The sequence below is a fragment of the Hippopotamus amphibius genome, chromosome 16 (genome assembly GCF_030028045.1).
Source record: "Hippopotamus amphibius kiboko isolate mHipAmp2 chromosome 16, mHipAmp2.hap2, whole genome shotgun sequence".
Lineage (NCBI taxonomy): Eukaryota > Metazoa > Chordata > Mammalia > Artiodactyla > Hippopotamidae > Hippopotamus > Hippopotamus amphibius.
The window spans coordinates 13,366,036-13,382,840 of NC_080201.1; the positions used below are offsets into that span (position 1 = coordinate 13,366,036).

General features: G+C 41.2%; 1 protein-coding gene across 1 annotated transcript in view; it reads left to right on the forward strand.

Moving 5' to 3' along the window:
* SF3B3 (splicing factor 3b subunit 3) overlaps nt 1-15,523 on the forward strand; it is a 42,037-nt gene extending 26,514 nt beyond the window's left edge. The window contains exons 12-26 of the mRNA XM_057711347.1: nt 533-684; nt 993-1,148; nt 1,895-2,050; nt 2,598-2,741; nt 5,378-5,500; nt 6,216-6,370; nt 9,228-9,402; nt 10,142-10,347; nt 10,446-10,602; nt 11,576-11,701; nt 12,136-12,348; nt 12,854-12,952; nt 13,632-13,775; nt 14,416-14,520; nt 14,913-15,523. Coding sequence (XP_057567330.1) covers nt 533-684; nt 993-1,148; nt 1,895-2,050; nt 2,598-2,741; nt 5,378-5,500; nt 6,216-6,370; nt 9,228-9,402; nt 10,142-10,347; nt 10,446-10,602; nt 11,576-11,701; nt 12,136-12,348; nt 12,854-12,952; nt 13,632-13,775; nt 14,416-14,520; nt 14,913-15,053 — 2,252 coding nt within the window. The 3' untranslated portion in view covers nt 15,054-15,523. The remainder of the gene's footprint in view (nt 1-532; nt 685-992; nt 1,149-1,894; nt 2,051-2,597; nt 2,742-5,377; nt 5,501-6,215; nt 6,371-9,227; nt 9,403-10,141; nt 10,348-10,445; nt 10,603-11,575; nt 11,702-12,135; nt 12,349-12,853; nt 12,953-13,631; nt 13,776-14,415; nt 14,521-14,912) is intronic.
* The last annotated feature ends 1,282 nt before the right edge of the window (nt 15,524-16,805 follow it).

Genomic DNA, 16,805 nt, shown 5'->3' on the forward strand with positions numbered 1-16,805 from the left:
GAGTATCTCTTAAGAATGGATTGTGATTGGCATCTGAAACAAACTCTAGTTTCAGTACATAAAAATACTGTAGTAGGGGCTTCCTAGGTGGTGCAGTGGTTAAGAATCTGCCTGCCAATGCAGAGGTCATGGGTTCGATCCCAGCTCCAGGAAGATCCCACATGCCGCGGAGCAACTAAGCCCGTTGTGCCAAAAAAAAAATACTGTAGTGTTCAAAATTTCCTCTCACTTTGTCCTCTTGCATTTTTCTAGCAGATGTCTCAAGAAAATAATAGTTTTCAAAAGTATTAGATGTGGGCATGTCTACTCTGTACTATTTAGCCACTTAAGGAAGCAAAGTATATTTGTAGGCCGTTATGACCTTTAATTATCTTTTGGATCATCCTATGCTGTTTGCCACATGACTGTGTGTGATGACTATACATAGAAGTGCCTTGGAAGGTTTCTGAAAAGAATGCTTAGTATGTCTCATTTGGCTTTGTAACCAATGAGTTCTTAGCTAACCAACTTCTTTCTTGTCTTTCCTTTTCAGATGAGTTTGACGCCTACATCATTGTGTCTTTCGTAAATGCCACACTTGTGTTGTCCATTGGAGAGACTGTAGAAGAAGTGACTGACTCTGGGTTTCTGGGCACTACCCCAACCTTGTCCTGCTCTTTGTTAGGAGATGATGCCTTGGTGCAGGTGAGGATTCTTAAAGAGCTACTTACCTGCTCACCTTACTTTGTCCTTTCTTTGACCTCATTATGGTGTAGATTGCTGGCTTCACATTAATGACCTTTGAACTTCTTTGAAATAGATGCTGCATGACATATAAAAACTGTTTTTGAAATTAACCTTGCCTGGGACCTCTTAACTCTTTTTTGTCATTGACCCAACTGGTGCCTCAAATGCAGTGCCTCTAGAGCTGAAAGATTTGGTTGGTGTGAGGGTCATGCTTGAGCGATGAGTCAGATTGTTACAGTCAGGGTTCTTTCTGTCATTGCCTCCAGGTGTATCCTGATGGCATTCGGCACATACGAGCAGACAAGAGAGTCAATGAGTGGAAGACTCCTGGAAAGAAAACAATTGTGAAATGTGCAGTGAACCAGCGACAAGTGGTGATCGCCCTGACAGGAGGAGAACTGGTCTATTTTGAAATGGATCCCGTATGTTATTTTACCATTCACTGTGGGGCTTAGTGTAGGGTTCATAAGTGAAGATGGGAGTTGCAGTCCAGGTATCTAGATTATATATTCATAAGAGAAATGAAGAGGAAAAGTGTCCAAAAGCCCTTTACAGGAGGGTTGGAGGTGGATACGTTTTCATGTCTTTAATTCTGATTGAAGTTATGAAATGACATCTTAGCTAGCAGTGACACACTTTTTCTGCCCTTCGTACTCTACTTTTCCACCAGATATTTGCCATATGTTTAGTTTCTGCAATCTGAATCAATTTCAGAAATTTTATTTTACTATTACATAGGGAAGGATGTTAGGTATATTTAATTATGCTCTCAAGTCTCTGGATGTTGCCAACTTGTATAGTCTGTACCTGATTGAGGTTTTTTGGTCTTTAACTGCCATATTTGAATTCTCTTTCACCCAGGATATTTTCATGAACAGATGAACTGTTTTATGTATTTTCATCTCCTGAGAGTTAGGTTGTCTTAGGAAACTTGTGGTGCATTATACTTGTCAAAGATCTCTTGATTCTCTTGTCAGTAATTTTGCTTGTCATTAGCCTATAGAGTTCAGTCTTAGAACATCAAATAGAGAAATTCTTGGTCATTGATTATAGTAAGAAGAATAAGAGGAAGCAAAATGGAACTTAACAAGCCCCCTTTCTTCTCCAGGCCCAGGGTTTGGGGTGAGTTGGAGTGGTTTGTGACCTCTCTCTGTCTTCATTCCTGTAGTCAGGACAGCTGAATGAATACACAGAGCGGAAGGAGATGTCAGCGGATGTGGTGTGCATGAGTCTGGCCAACGTGCCCCCTGGAGAGCAGCGGTCTCGTTTCCTGGCTGTGGGGCTGGTGGACAACACTGTCAGAATTATCTCCCTGGACCCCTCAGTGAGTATCACTCTAAACTTCAAGGATCTTCCAGTTGGAACCTGAGTACCTGGCCCATTCTTGATGTCCCTCTCTGAGATCAGCTGGGCTGGACCTGAAATCTACACCTGCTGTTTTTCCTGATTATTGTAGCAGCACACCTCAGGGGTTTTCTGCAGTGCTTCAGAGATACTGATTCAAGACTACTAAATGCTTCTTTGGTTTAAGTCTTGACTCCTTTTTTTAGTTTAAACTAAAAACAAAAAAATCCAAGACTGTATTTACAGGAAAGGGCCTTAGATGGCTTTAAAGAGGTGCCCTTTGCTTATTTACTGTTACCATTATCTACTTTTTCAAAAAAGGAAAGCACTCTCCTCTCCAGAGATTTTTCTGCGGTTCAGTTTTCTAGTAACCCACTACTTATTTAGAACTCATTCCTCAGGTTTTCCTTTTCCTTGTCCACAACAAAGAGTTGTTCTTTACTTCTAGAATTAGATTTCTCTGGGTAGGTTTTTTTTTCCAGAATTGATCACTTCCCATGTTTCATCGTTTTCTCTTTCCCCCCTAGGACTGTTTGCAACCTTTGAGCATGCAGGCTCTCCCAGCCCAGCCTGAGTCCTTGTGTATTGTGGAAATGGGTGGGACTGAGAAGCAGGATGAGCTGGGTGAGAGGGGCTCCATTGGCTTCTTATACCTGAATATTGGGCTACAGGTAAGAGATCCAGAAGCTCGCGTTGTTGGTGTCAGGGCTTCTCTTTACTTTCATGACTCCTTTGTTCAGTACAGGCATTTTCTGTGCCTATGGTTTCAGTTATCCACCTCATGAAAAGTGAGCAGTGCTGCTCTGTGTTCCATTTATTTCAGCTCTAATTAGATCAGGCCTAGAAAAAAGTATTTTTATAAAGAGTCTTTGGTAAGAATGCGATCACTGTTCTGGGGCAGAACTAGATGGGGTCCTTAACAGTCGCCTGTAGTTCTCACAGTATGCAGGTTTTGAAACTAATACAGTTGTCCCTTGATATCTTTGGAGGATTGTTTCTAGGATCTCCTTCGAATCCCAAAATCTGAGGATACTCAAGCCCTTTATGTAAAATGACATAGTATTTGCGTTTTCTCATATACTTTAAATCATCTCTAGGATATTTAATTACCTAATACAATGTAAATGCTATATAAATGGTGTGCATGTGCAGCAAATTCAAGTTTTGCTTTTTGGAATTTTCTGGAATTTTTTTTCCTCAATATTTTTGATCTGTGATTAGTTGAATCCATGGATTCAGAAGCCATGGATAATGGGCTCCATTAGCAGTAAAGGGTCCCTGCGTGTTCCCTGTTGTCAAAGCGCCTGAGCACATCATGGCATGAAAGGCAGGAACCTAACGATCAGAGAGTGTCAGAGATTTTGACCATATGCTTTTCATTTTCTTCTAGCCCAGGTACTTTTTGCTTTTTAATTTTACTTCATAATTTAGAAATTCTCAAATATGCCCAGGAGTTAGACTAATATAATGAATCTCTATGTGCCTATCACCAGTTATCAGCATTTTGTCTTTTCTCCCCCCTTTTATTTTTCCGGAGTATTTTAAGGCAGATCCAATATGGTATATAGTTTCATCTATAAGTACTTGAGAATGTATCTCTAATGGGGCGGGGGGCGGGGGGAGTGTGTGTGTGTGTATTTTGAGACCTTAGTATTATTATTACGCTCAACAAAATTTAACATTTCCTTAATACCATCTGATACCCCCATATTCTAGTTTTCTCCCTTTTTTTCTTTTCCCAAAAATGTTTTTACATTTGGTTCTGCGCAGGATCTACATAAAGCTGTCCACAGTTTTCATCTACTTGATCTATCTTTTTGTTTCTTTTAATAACTGTCCCAACCTGTTAATTTTTTTTTTTTTAAGAAACCAGATCATTTTTATTGTGAAATTTCTCACCTTCTGGATTTGACAGTCATTCCTTGTGTGTTTAATGTTCTTTATCCTCTGTATTTCCTGCAAACTAGTGAGTAGATTAGACCATGCCATCCATTAAAAGGTATAATGCAAGCTACAGGTGTAATTTAAATATTTTCAGTAGCCACAAAAAAAGGAACAGATGGAATTAATTTTAATGTTTTATTTAACTTAGTATATCCAGAATGTCAGTTCAGTTTGTAGTCAATATAAAATTAAGAAATTTTATGTTTTCTTCCTTTTATTTTTTGGGGTATGGGAAGAACTAAAGTCTCTGAAATCTGGTATTTTGTACTTTGCAGTCAACAACACTTTAATTCTGACTAGCCACATGTGGCTTGGTGCTTGATGGCTATAAGTATTGGATAGCACAGACCAAGAGGTTGATTCACAGTTTTTTTTAATGAGGTACAAGAGTATTTTATAGGTGCCATTTGCTTCCTGTTACATCAGGTGGCATATGAAGTCTGGTTGTCCCACTTAGTGATGTTAGAATGTTTGTATCTACTTTAAATGATCTGTTTTAAAGCTCCCCATCAATCTTTCACTTAATAACAGCCATTTGATACAGATTGCCTAGATTCATCAGGGTTGGGAAATGATGGTTTTTTATTTCATTCTTCACTTAATTAGCTGGAACTTTTCTCTAGAGAAAATTTGCTTTTTATCTTTGCTTACCCTGAAGTACAGTTCATACAGGGAAAGGATAAATATTTCATTTTTTCCCCCTTTGTTCACTTATTTTCAGAGTAAGGAGTTGGTGCCATAGCAATCTCCAGTGAAGACTGATGAAGTTTGTTTTTAATAATATTATTAACTTGCAGATTTTTATAATATTTGTGCATCAAACTATTGCAGTCTTCATTTTGGATGCTAAATTGCCACATTTTAGATGAGTGAGAGTTCCCCTTTGAAGTTGGCTCCTTTGTCCTTTTAACATGACCCCATTTTCTTTGGTGGCTTCCTTCTGGCACAGCAAAGTGCCCCACACACATCTGGAACATTCTTGCTCCAGACCTGAATAAGTCATTTCTTTTAGGAGTCTTATTCTTTTTAAAGGAAATGGTATTTAGAGACCACAGTAGCTGTGGATATTTTAAACTATGCATATATCTTAAAACTTAAGATTATATAGAAGAGTTTAAAGTACCTAGTAAAAAAGTTTTTAAGGATATACAGTGAAAAGTATCTGTGCTTTTCACTTAGTAAATACTCAGTAACTATTTGAGTGAGTGAGTGAGTGATTTAGGAAAGAGTGAATGAATGGCTGGCTGATGACCATATGTTTAAACCACCTAGTCATTTTCTTTTATCTGCTGTGAAATTAAATAAATAGCTAAAGAAACTTCCATTATGTATAGGTTTTAATCACTCCTCTCCTTTTTATTAGAACGGTGTTTTGCTGAGAACTGTCCTGGACCCTGTCACTGGGGATCTATCTGACACCCGCACTAGGTACCTGGGGTCCCGTCCTGTGAAACTCTTTCGTGTCCGGATGCAAGGCCAGGAGGCAGTAAGTAATGAAAAGGGCCAGGTAATGTTTTTGGATGCTAGTGGCATCAGCTGAGAAAAATCCCCTTGGTGTAAGTTTTGCTTTCATTAATTCACCAGTGCTGTAGCTAGTTGGACATCAGCTTTATCTTGATTAGTTTCCTTCATGTCAGAAGTCTTGGGTCCCTTAATCTAAAGCTTCTTAATTGGGATTCCGTGCATGATTTGGTTATGTGAATTAGATACTGAACGCTTCAGCCCTGAGGCTGAGCAAATGGAGTGGACTGAGAGCTGGAAACCTCCCATGCCAGGATACCACTACCCTACCCAGGAGTAACATGGCATCAGTATCATGGCTTACTATGTAATGTGAAAGAGGCTGGGAAACATTGTATCCTTTGTAGCTAAGAATATTAGTGTTGCTGGGTGCTCTGCTAGTTCTTTATTACTGCATTTAATCCTTGCAACTATCCAGCCTTGTAATAGTATTCCCATTTTATGCATGTGGAAACTCAGAGATTGAGTGATTAGTAGGTCGTATGGATAGTAGCCAGCGCTTTTAGCAAATAATAAGTCATACTACCTCTTCTCTAGGCCTCTTTTTCTTAAGGTAGCGTTTTTGGTTTCTAAAATTGGTTGGGATATTCTGCACACTGAAATTTGGTAATAGGGTAATTTGATTAGCAAACAGATTTGGGCTTTTCCCAAGCTTATTGGAGATGTTTTTCTTTCCTCAGGTGTTGGCCATGTCAAGCCGCTCATGGTTGAGCTATTCTTACCAATCTCGTTTCCATCTCACCCCCCTGTCTTATGAGACCCTGGAATTTGCATCTGGCTTCGCCTCTGAGCAGTGCCCTGAGGGCATTGTGGCCATCTCCACCAATACCCTGAGGTGAGAGAGTCTCACAGTTGAAGCCCAGCAAGAGGCTGGCAGAGAGCCAGCTCTTTACCATGGGACTAGTGTGTTGTAATTTTTAAACTGAAGCCTTCATTTGGCTAAGGATTTAATTACCTGGTAGCCAAATTTCGGTGTTTGGGAGTTTTAGCTTCTGTTTAGACTTTCAGGGCCAAGTTTTCATACTCTGCAGTATAGTTCAGTCTCTGAGATTTAAAGTACTTGTTCTCCAGAGCCTTGCCATTGGATTAGTTTTAGAGCAGGCGTTGTTGGATCACTAATTATCTTTTCTCACTCTGTCTTGCATTTGCAGTGTTATATCTTAAATATTAAACTCATTATAAATTATTTAGGCCTTTTGCAGGTTGACAGATTATTTGTACTGATCACATTGGAGTGAGCACTGTCTATATTACAAGATGGAAAATAACCTATCCAGTTTGACTTTCTCAAGGTTTGGCAGTTGGTCGTTAACGTTTGTTTTCTTTTTTAACCCTTTATTTCCACCAGTGTCATTCATGTCCTGCTTATAACTATTGGCTGTTTACAGTGAAACTCTGGCCTCTTGATAGATGAAACACTTATTACTTAATCAAGTGAATTCCCAGATTTGTTTGCAAAAGCTTTCAGGAACTTTTCAGTCATTGTTCTCTCTCTTTCAAAGCTCCAGCACCTTTGTATACCTTCTGCTTCAGCAGAATTGCTCTCCCTGCATACCTCCACATATTCCTTTCTGGTTTTTTATCTCTGCACCTGTCCCTGGAGTGCTTTCCACACACATCTCTGCCTGTCAAGGCCTATCCTTATCCATGGGTCCTCTAATTGTTTTATCGACATGTGCTATCTCCTGAATTCCTATAAATTTTGACAATTTCACAGCTTTTCAAGTTTTTTTTTTTTTTTTAGCAGAACATTTTTCCCCCAGGACAAAATCAGAGAAGGCTGCTATGTCACACATATAAGAAGAATTCTTGGGAACATAGTTTAGGCCCCACTGTTCATAGTACTTACAGTCAGAACCACTCACTTCCACTTCTGGCTATGATGAGTAATGCTGCTGTGAACACTCATGTACAAGTTTTTATGTTGGTGTATATTTTCATTTTTCTTGGGTATATACCTACAAGAGTAGAATTGTTGGTAGCTGTTTAATGTTTTGAGGAACTGCCAGGCTGCTTTCCAAAGTGGCTACAGCATTTTACATTTTCACCAGTGAGGTATGAGGATTCCAATTTCTGCACATCCTCACCGACACTTCTTATTATCTGACTTTGATTCTAGCCATCCTAGAGAGTGTGAAGTGATGCCTCATTGTGGTTTAGGTTGCATTTCTTTGATGATTAATGGTGTTGAGCATCCTTTCATGTGCTTACTGGCTTTTTGTTCTTTGGAGTAATGTCTATTCAGATCCTTTGCCCATTTTTTAATTGGGTTATTGTCTTTATTATTGAATTGTAAGAGTTCATGTTCTAGATACTGCCTTATCAGATAATGTGATTTGCAAATATTTTCTCCTGTTCTGTGAATTGTCTTTTTACTTTCTTGATGCTATCCTTTGGCACACAAAAGGCTAATTATTTAAAGAAATATGTTTTTAAAATCCCATCTGAGAACTTCCTGAGGTCATCTTGGGTATCACCAGTGGTATATGCCCTACTTTGACAAACACTGGCTAGCCTCATATTTTCCAAGGAGGAATGCAACTTGGGAGCATCCTTTCCCATGTTATGCTTCTCCCTTAGGGCAGGTACTACCTCTGCCTGGAATCTGCCTTTTGGCGTGGTAGGGTGCCTTATGACAGCAGGCCAGTGTGTGGGTTGGACAAGCAGATTCAAAACTATAGTATCAGTGGTTGTGGGTTTTGTTATGCTGTACTTTTTTTTTTTTTTTTCTTCCTTGCAGAGTGACAATTTTTTGATGTTTAGCAGTTGATTTTTTTTTTTTTTTTTTTTTTTTGTAACTCACATGTTGGGGAAGTATTTAATGTCTTCAATGAAGGAACCTTGCTAATTACATCCTCAGAATATTTGGATATTTATGGGAGTGAAATTAGAAAGTGTTCTGGTTTTTATGTTGTACTTTTTTTTTTTTTTTAATGATTCTTAATTAGCTGTTTTTTTTCTTTTGGCACTTTGAAATGGTTTTTCCTATCTTCCACTGTTCTTAGGTCTGCTCTCAGATTGTATATGATCTGTAGAGAATATTTAAATTAAAAATAAAACTCCATTGTTAGAGACCAAGAGACCAAGTGTCTATATTTCGAAGAGGGTCCGGGTTCTGCTCATTTTGCACATGATTTGACTTACGCACATCTCTGTCCCATTTGACAACGGCTGTAGGTCTCATACCTGTCCTCTGTCTGCATCATTGTGGATTTCCTAGAGCTTAGGTGATTTTCGTTCAGGGTGGCATCCACTTTGTTTTATGAAATACTGCCACACAAATACCACATATGTTCAGGTCATTGCAGTGTTTCACAACAAATTTGGAATTGGTACTCTTTATATCAGAGTATGTCAGTAATAATCAAGAAGAAATTTTAACTTTTCACTATCACATTATCATTGGAGAGAGAAAAAAATTCTTGATGCTTCTGTTGTAGGTTTCACTGGTGAAAACTGGAATCGCCATGAACAGTGATGGGCTGTTGCTGAAGTAAAGGCCTTTCCCAAATCTCCTTGTCTCGTATGCATAATCTCCTAGATTAGAAGGCTGTTGTTTCATGTTGCCTGATGCCAACATTAGAGTTTTAGGGACTGATGTGTTTGCTGTGACCGCTTATTGACCATTTATTTCAACACCAGTTTCTTGGTCCTGAGTGGGTGACATATTAATTCCTTGCCTTTTGCCATAGGATTTTGGCATTGGAGAAGCTGGGTGCTGTCTTCAATCAAGTAGCCTTTCCACTGCAGTACACACCCAGGAAATTTGTTATCCACCCTGAAAGTAACAACCTTATCATCATTGAGACTGACCACAATGCCTACACCGAGGCCACAAAAGCTCAGAGGAAGCAGCAGATGGCAGAGGTAATGCAACAGAGCTTAGGGTTCAATAATAAGGTGTTCGTGTGAAACTGTGTTGAAAAAGTTTAAACCTCTTTGTAATCGATGGCTGTAGTCTTTGTTATATTGTTATTTAAAGATTCAGGCTCTTTTCAGGTCTTTCAAGCAGAGCCCTTTGCCACAGTCTTTGGTTTTAGAGGCTTTCTTCTGACTTAGGACTAAAATGTTGACCTGGGTTTATTCATTATTCAGCTACTTCTCTGGAACAGTTCTTCAGTCCTGGAACTTCCAAAACAGTCTGTAATATATGTTTCCTGTATTTGGGCCCAAAGAAGACTGTTTTTGTATTCCTCACCAACCAGCTCCTTCCAGAAATCATTTCCCAGCAAAGAACAGATAGTCCCAACTGTGTAAAACTGTACCTGGCCTAGAAGAGAGGAAACAAGTAGTCTTAGCAAGAGAAGTCAGATGGGTTAGATAGAAAAAAAGGTGTTTTCATCCTCGTGTTTCTCAAACCACTAGTCAAGTATTCATCACAGCTGATGTTAGTTCTTTCGTTTCCCCTCCAGTGATCTTTCTTCTTCCTCATGTTGTTACACCTCTCCCTTTGATCTTCATTTTTGGGAGAATCTGATTTTGGTGTACAGACTTCGCTACTTTGTGTATTATGAACACCCCCTGGAGGTGTTCTTGGTACTTATCTGCTTCTCACCCAGCATCCACCTCTGAACACACCAACTCTTCCTTGGTTCTTTGGATTTAGGAAATGGTAGAAGCAGCAGGGGAGGATGAGCGAGAGCTAGCTGCGGAGATGGCAGCAGCATTCCTCAATGAAAACCTCCCTGAGTCCATTTTTGGAGCTCCTAAGGCTGGCAATGGGCAGTGGGCCTCTGTGATCCGAGTGATGAATCCTATTCAGGGGAACACATTGGACCTTGTCCAGCTGGAACAGAATGAAGCCGCTTTTAGGTAAGGAGCCTAGGACACACAGATTTTTGGAGACTGGAATGGGAATTCCCTGGGCTGTGACTAATGCGTGACTCCTGATTCTTTCTTTGTAAATGCAGCGTGGCTGTGTGCAGGTTCTCCAACACTGGCGATGATTGGTATGTGCTGGTGGGTGTGGCCAAAGACCTGATACTGAATCCCCGATCTGTAGCAGGGGGCTTTGTCTATACCTACAAGCTCGTGAACAATGGGGAAAAACTGGAGTTTTTGCACAAGGTAGGAACCAGCCAGTGGTTTTCCTGGATCTTAGGTCCTACTAGAGTTTCCCACTTTTGTATAAGGTGTGGATCAGGTCTTTCTGATCCATCTCTTGGTGGCATGTGGAAATGCTCCATTGAAGCTCTGTTGCATGCTGGTCTCACAAGAGGCCTGTGTCTGACCACCCTCCATGGGGAATAGATGCGTACTGAATTAGTCCCTTGTTTTCTAGTCTTACTAAGTAGGCAGCAGTTTGTGACCAAAATTCAGCACTTCTAAAGAATTAATATTCTCAGGGTGGGGATGACAGAGTGGATTACTGTTTAATGGTTACACATTTTCCCTTTGGAAAGATGATAAAGTTCTGGGGATAGTGGTGGTGGTTGCACACCATTGTGAATATGCTTAGTGTTACTGAATTGTATACTCAAATGGTTTAAATATTGTCTTATGTATATTTTACCATAATTTTTAAAATAAAATAAATTCCTGTTCTCACTTCCATACTGATAGCACGTGAATGTGTTTGCTCCAGGCCTTCCACAAGGGGAGTGTTCTCTAGGAAGTAATTACTTCACAGAGCCTTCTTTGTGCCAAACTTATTCTGTCTCCCTTACAACTAAGATGTCACTAGCACTAGCACTAGCACTCCTCCCCTCCTCCCACTTACCACAGTCACTTTTCTGATATTGAGGCTTCACTTTTAGTTAATGGTGCCAGTTGAATTCTCATGGGCTCTGAGGCAGTATTCATGAGGCACCAGGACATCTTTTTTCACTTGTGGCATCGATCCCCTTGTGGAAATGGAGTGTTTCTGGCATGTTTACCCAAATACCCAAAACACACAGAGACTGTTGTATGTGTGGTTTATTTCCTCTGATGAGCAAAAGGTGATCTCTCTCTTCCTGACAGATGCTGCAGAAGCCATTTTGGGTTGAGGGGGTATGGCTGTATGTTTTAACGGCTTCATCACCTGTTTTTCCTCTCACAGACTCCAGTGGAAGAAGTCCCTGCTGCCATTGCCCCATTCCAGGGGAGGGTGTTGATCGGCGTGGGGAAGCTTCTGCGAGTCTATGACCTAGGAAAGAAGAAGTTACTCCGAAAGTGTGAGAACAAGGTATACATGCTAGTAGAGGGCCCAAATCTAGCTAGTGAGGAAGGAGGAGACCTTGGTGGGGTGGTAGACAGCAACTGTTAGAATCATATGTCTTTATCAGGGCCTTCTTTGTCTTCCAATGCCAGGCTGAGAATTAGGCCCTTGAGACTTGAGAAGGGCAGGAGTAGGTGGGTTTCTTAACTTCTTTACACTAAGAGCCAGATTTCTGTCCTGCTTGCTTCTGTAAGGAATTTAACTGTGACAGTTAGTCATATATTTCCACTACATTAAAACCAGTTAGCACTTTTCCCCACCTTCTAGGAATTCTTTGCTGACTGCTGTTCTTTGGTGTGTGCCACTCTTCAGATCCTGTATATGCTGCAGTCAGGGTAACCTGGACTTTCTGTTGATTCTGCACCCAAGGTTACACCCATTGCTATCCTTGTTTTCCCCAGCATATCGCCAATTACATCTCTGGAATCCAGACAATTGGACATAGGGTAATTGTGTCTGATGTCCAAGAAAGTTTCATCTGGGTTCGCTACAAGCGTAATGAGAACCAGCTCATCATCTTCGCTGATGATACCTACCCCCGGTGGGTCACAACAGCGAGCCTTCTTGACTACGATACTGTGGCTGGAGCAGACAAGTTTGGCAACATTTGTGTGGTAAGTTGATGTTTACTTGGGTTGCAGTGATGTATAGGAAAGCTGGCCCAATTTGTTTGTAGTAAAGCCAAGGACCCAAGACTGATCTCTAACATGGAAAGGAAGAATGGGTATAAAATTCTTTTAGATTCCCCTACCCCCACCCTGTTCACCTCCCTCCTCCCCATGCAACATGATTTAATGATGATAGATTTAGTTTGAGCTAAGGACTAATATTTATTTTCACTTTTTGCCACAATTTTGGCTTGTCTTTTAAAGCCCAGTCTGGCTTTTCTTGTTTATGTTCTGTGGTCTCCGTTTTTTGCTCTTGAGCTTTTTGGGTTTTTTGCTCTTGCGTTTCTCACTCCCCAGACACCAGAACAGGTTTAGGAGACTTGGACTCAGGCCTCTGCCAAGTGTGGTGTCCCAAGGTTTGCTTGCAAGGACCTGGGGCAAATGTGTTACTTGGTGACCGAGGTGAGTAGGTGCAGTACCCAACCCTGTGATTTGTGTCACTTCATTGTAGGTGAGGCTCCCACCTAACACCAATGATGAAGTGGATGAGGATCCCACTGGAAATAAAGCCCTGTGGGACCGGGGTTTGCTCAACGGGGCCTCTCAGAAGGTAAGGTTGCAGAAGGGACCCCAAAGGAGGGGCACCAGCCTGCATAGTGTATTCTTTATGACCGTCACCAAGGAAACATTTCTTCAGTGAATTATCTACATACAGTGCACTTGACTTTGTTGAATGCTCTTCCATGTATGGTGGGTTTGACACAAGGTGACCAAGTTACTATCCCATTTTTATGACAGTAGAATAGAAATTTTTCTGAGATCTTTTAGTGGTGTAAATCTCTTTGGTGCATAGTGGGTTCCTTGGAAAGGATGGTTGCACAGGTTCATTCCGGATACTAACCAGCTTTTCTCTGAAGTATGTACTGAGCTTTACTCTTCTCTTATAGACATATACTTCTGTATCTTTGGACTTTTAAAAATAGATCCATTTTAGAGGGCCAGCCTAGAGATTGCTGTTTTTTATATTTTTCTGTGGTTTCCTTTTTGCAAACTTGATAATTAACAAAAAGGTTTTTAAATTATAAATCAAAAATGATCTAACTTCAGCTTATTTGTGAAGGCATTAAGCTCTAAGTAAATGCTAAGAACATTTCTGAGTATTTTTAAATTTTAGTAATTCATGAATTTTCAAAGGTGGCGAAATCTGCCCTTTGGAGGCTCTGTTTGATCTTGGGAATATAGAACAGGCTCCTGAGGGCACACAGTCACTAGTCTGGTTTCACTTGCAGGCAGAAGTGATCATGAACTACCATGTGGGCGAGACAGTACTTTCGTTACAAAAGACCACGCTCATCCCTGGAGGCTCGGAATCGCTTGTCTACACCACTTTGTCAGGAGGAATTGGCATCCTTGTCCCGTTCACATCACATGAGGTGACATCCTCCACACTGCTCTGGCTTTTGCCTTCCCAAGGTTGTTTCTTTGTGCTAAATATATGGCTAAGAGGGCAATCCATTTTGTCTCCATCTGCAACTAGGAGTGTTGTGGAATTTTTATAAGGTAACAGGAGTACCTGGAGAGATAGGAATCTTGATCCCCCTCCCCAGGGGAAGCCATTTGTTTTTATACTGTACCAGGGTTTAGTTCAGTTCTGATGTGGAAATAGGGTTAGTCAGAGGCCGAAGCCCCAGAACCAAACCCCACAGACTAGGAATGATGGGATGATGTGGACTGGGTACTTAATGCTTCCTAGAGACAGTTCTCAGATTGGCTACATATGGTTTATGTAATTGCAGCCAAGGAAGCTGTGATTAGGACTCTGACTTCACAAACCATTCTTTGCATATGGTGCTTTCTCTCATGTTCTACAAATACAGTGGGGTTTTCTTTCAGATTTTAGCTATCTTGTCATAGCAGGAAAACCTGTGGTCATGAGGAACAATTATATATTTAACATCTGCTTGTGTGGTAAAAATCAATAGCTTCTCTGTTCATTGTGCTTCTGGAAACCATAGACTAGTAGTTGAAATCACTTTTTTATTTTAGTGACACATTCTTTGTTTCTTCCACCAGGACCATGACTTCTTCCAGCATGTGGAAATGCATCTCCGGTCTGAGCATCCCCCTCTCTGTGGGCGAGACCACCTCAGTTTTCGTTCCTATTACTTCCCTGTTAAGGTAGGTCTTTCTTGGAAACTTGAGTTGAGAGGGGGGGATCCTCAGCCCTTTTAACCATTCTTTTCTCTAGGCCTCCCTCCCTCAAAAATCACAACAGTCCTGAATGAAGGAGCATTGAGGATGGATTGATGGAGGCAGTGACGAGGGAGAGGAATGGTTGTATTCAGAGACCTCTTCCCTCAGAGCAGACCATAGCCAGAGAAAAGCTTTCACCCACTTTTGCTAATCTGAGCTCTGGCTACTAACGGTCAACTTAGAATAGTGTTCCTGGCTCTGTAAGTGTAGTTCAGGTATCTGAGAGAAGAGAAAGTTTTCTTTGCAGTTGCTGCTTTCCCATGTGCCATTTTCTTTGGGTATATAACCTTTTTCTTCCTCATTTTTCCATGTTGTAGAATGTGATTGATGGAGACCTCTGTGAGCAATTCAACTCCATGGAGCCCAACAAACAAAAGAATGTGTCTGAAGAACTGGACCGAACCCCACCTGAGGTGTCCAAGAAGCTTGAGGACATCCGGACTCGCTATGCCTTCTGAGCCCTTCCTTTTCCTTTGGGGCTTGTCACAGACTTTATTTCTCTCACCACCTAGCTCTGAATCCATGTGATGGAAGAAGGGTGGCTGGATAATTAAGACTTTGTAATATTAAAGCTAGTAGCTCCTCCCTATCCACTCTTCCCCTGGAGTGACTGGTTTCCGGTAAAATTGGCAGTGAGGTTTGCAACATTTCTCCTTGTCTGGTATATAATAGATTGTCCACAGGTTCCGGTGTGGAACACCAGTGCCCTTTTCCCAAAGCTTTCTTGCATTGATATTTTTGCCTATCCTGTCTACTTTTGTACACACCCTTAATTTTTAACTGGTTTACCTGTAAATATAGTTTTGTATGATGTTATCTTGGGGTAGGGGAAGGCAAGCTGAGGTGGAGACTAGGTTGAATATAGTACAACTCTGGAGTTCTGCCACTCTAGAACCTAACCACAAATACAAACGTAGCTTTTAAGGTGGCTGGTGTCCATGTGTCTTTTCTGGGGATGAGAATTTAGGTGGTAGTTGGAACCTGAGTTGAAGCAGGAAGAACTCCTTCCAGCTACCTACTCAGGCTTCTGGCACCCTATGGCCTCATGCTTTCAGCTCTGTGATGGTTTTTTTGGCTTTCTCTAGTCTTTTCTCCTACGCAGATGAAACTTGGACTCAATGATAACTTAGTTATCCATACCTCTTCCCATTGGATAGTGAGGAAGGGTGGCTGATTTCTTCTACCCTGTTTCACCTCCCTTCTACTTTGAAGCCTTAGACTGAAGGATTTGGCATGAATTCCAGCTGCCTAGTCTCTTAATAGATGCTCCTTTTACTTCCACAGCTCCTGAAATGATCACTTGCCATCTGTCTATACTAGGAAGGATCAGTAAGTACAGAAGAACCTGCCCTTGGGTATAAAGTCAGTACATGTGGTCCCTATTTCATGGCGGGTAGTGGGGCGGGGAAGGGGGTTGCTGTCTTCCACAAACATCTTAGGTGAGCTCTAGAGGGCCTTCAGAGTATGAGGAGGCAGCAGCAGCTGGAAGTGACCCAGACTCAAATGTTGCAGCTGTACTTGAGAATTCAGCCTTCCCCTATCAAGCTGTGTGGGAAGCCTTAATGTTCCAGGCAATCCCTCAGCTTTGTTGAACATGAAGAGGCCTGAGTCACTTCTTTTCTGAGTACTTCAGAGTAAAACGCTTTTGTGTGTGTGTGCTCAGCGCTTCCATTAAAGAGATGCTCTGGCAGGCACTGGGTTAGTCAAGAATGGAGGTGCTTATGGGCTTCCTAGGTGGCGCAGTGGTTAAGAATCTGCCTGCCAATGCAGAGGTCATGGGTTTGATCCCAGCTCCAGGAAGATCCCACATGCCATGGAGCAACTAAGCCCATGTGCCAAAAAAAGAAGAAAAAAAAAAAAGAATGGAGGTGCTTAGATACAGTCTTTGACCTCTAACAACCCACATTCCAGTGCAGAGAAGGGTCCCTGGAACTGTGTCTCTCTTTAATCACAGTTTGGTTTTAGATCAGTCAGTAGAGACCTAAATTTTGCCAGGAATTGAATCCCTAATTGACACTTTTCTTTCTCACTTAGCTCATGGGTATGATAGTAGACAGTACTTTTGAATTGTATTTGCATAGCCTAATTCCAGGGCTCATTTTTCCTGTGGCCTCCACTTAACTTGTTCCATTTGGAGTGTATGATGTTGATGTTTAGTAGTATGAGAAACTCGGCATAGATACTTGAGCAGTGGCTCCTTGTTCCTAGCC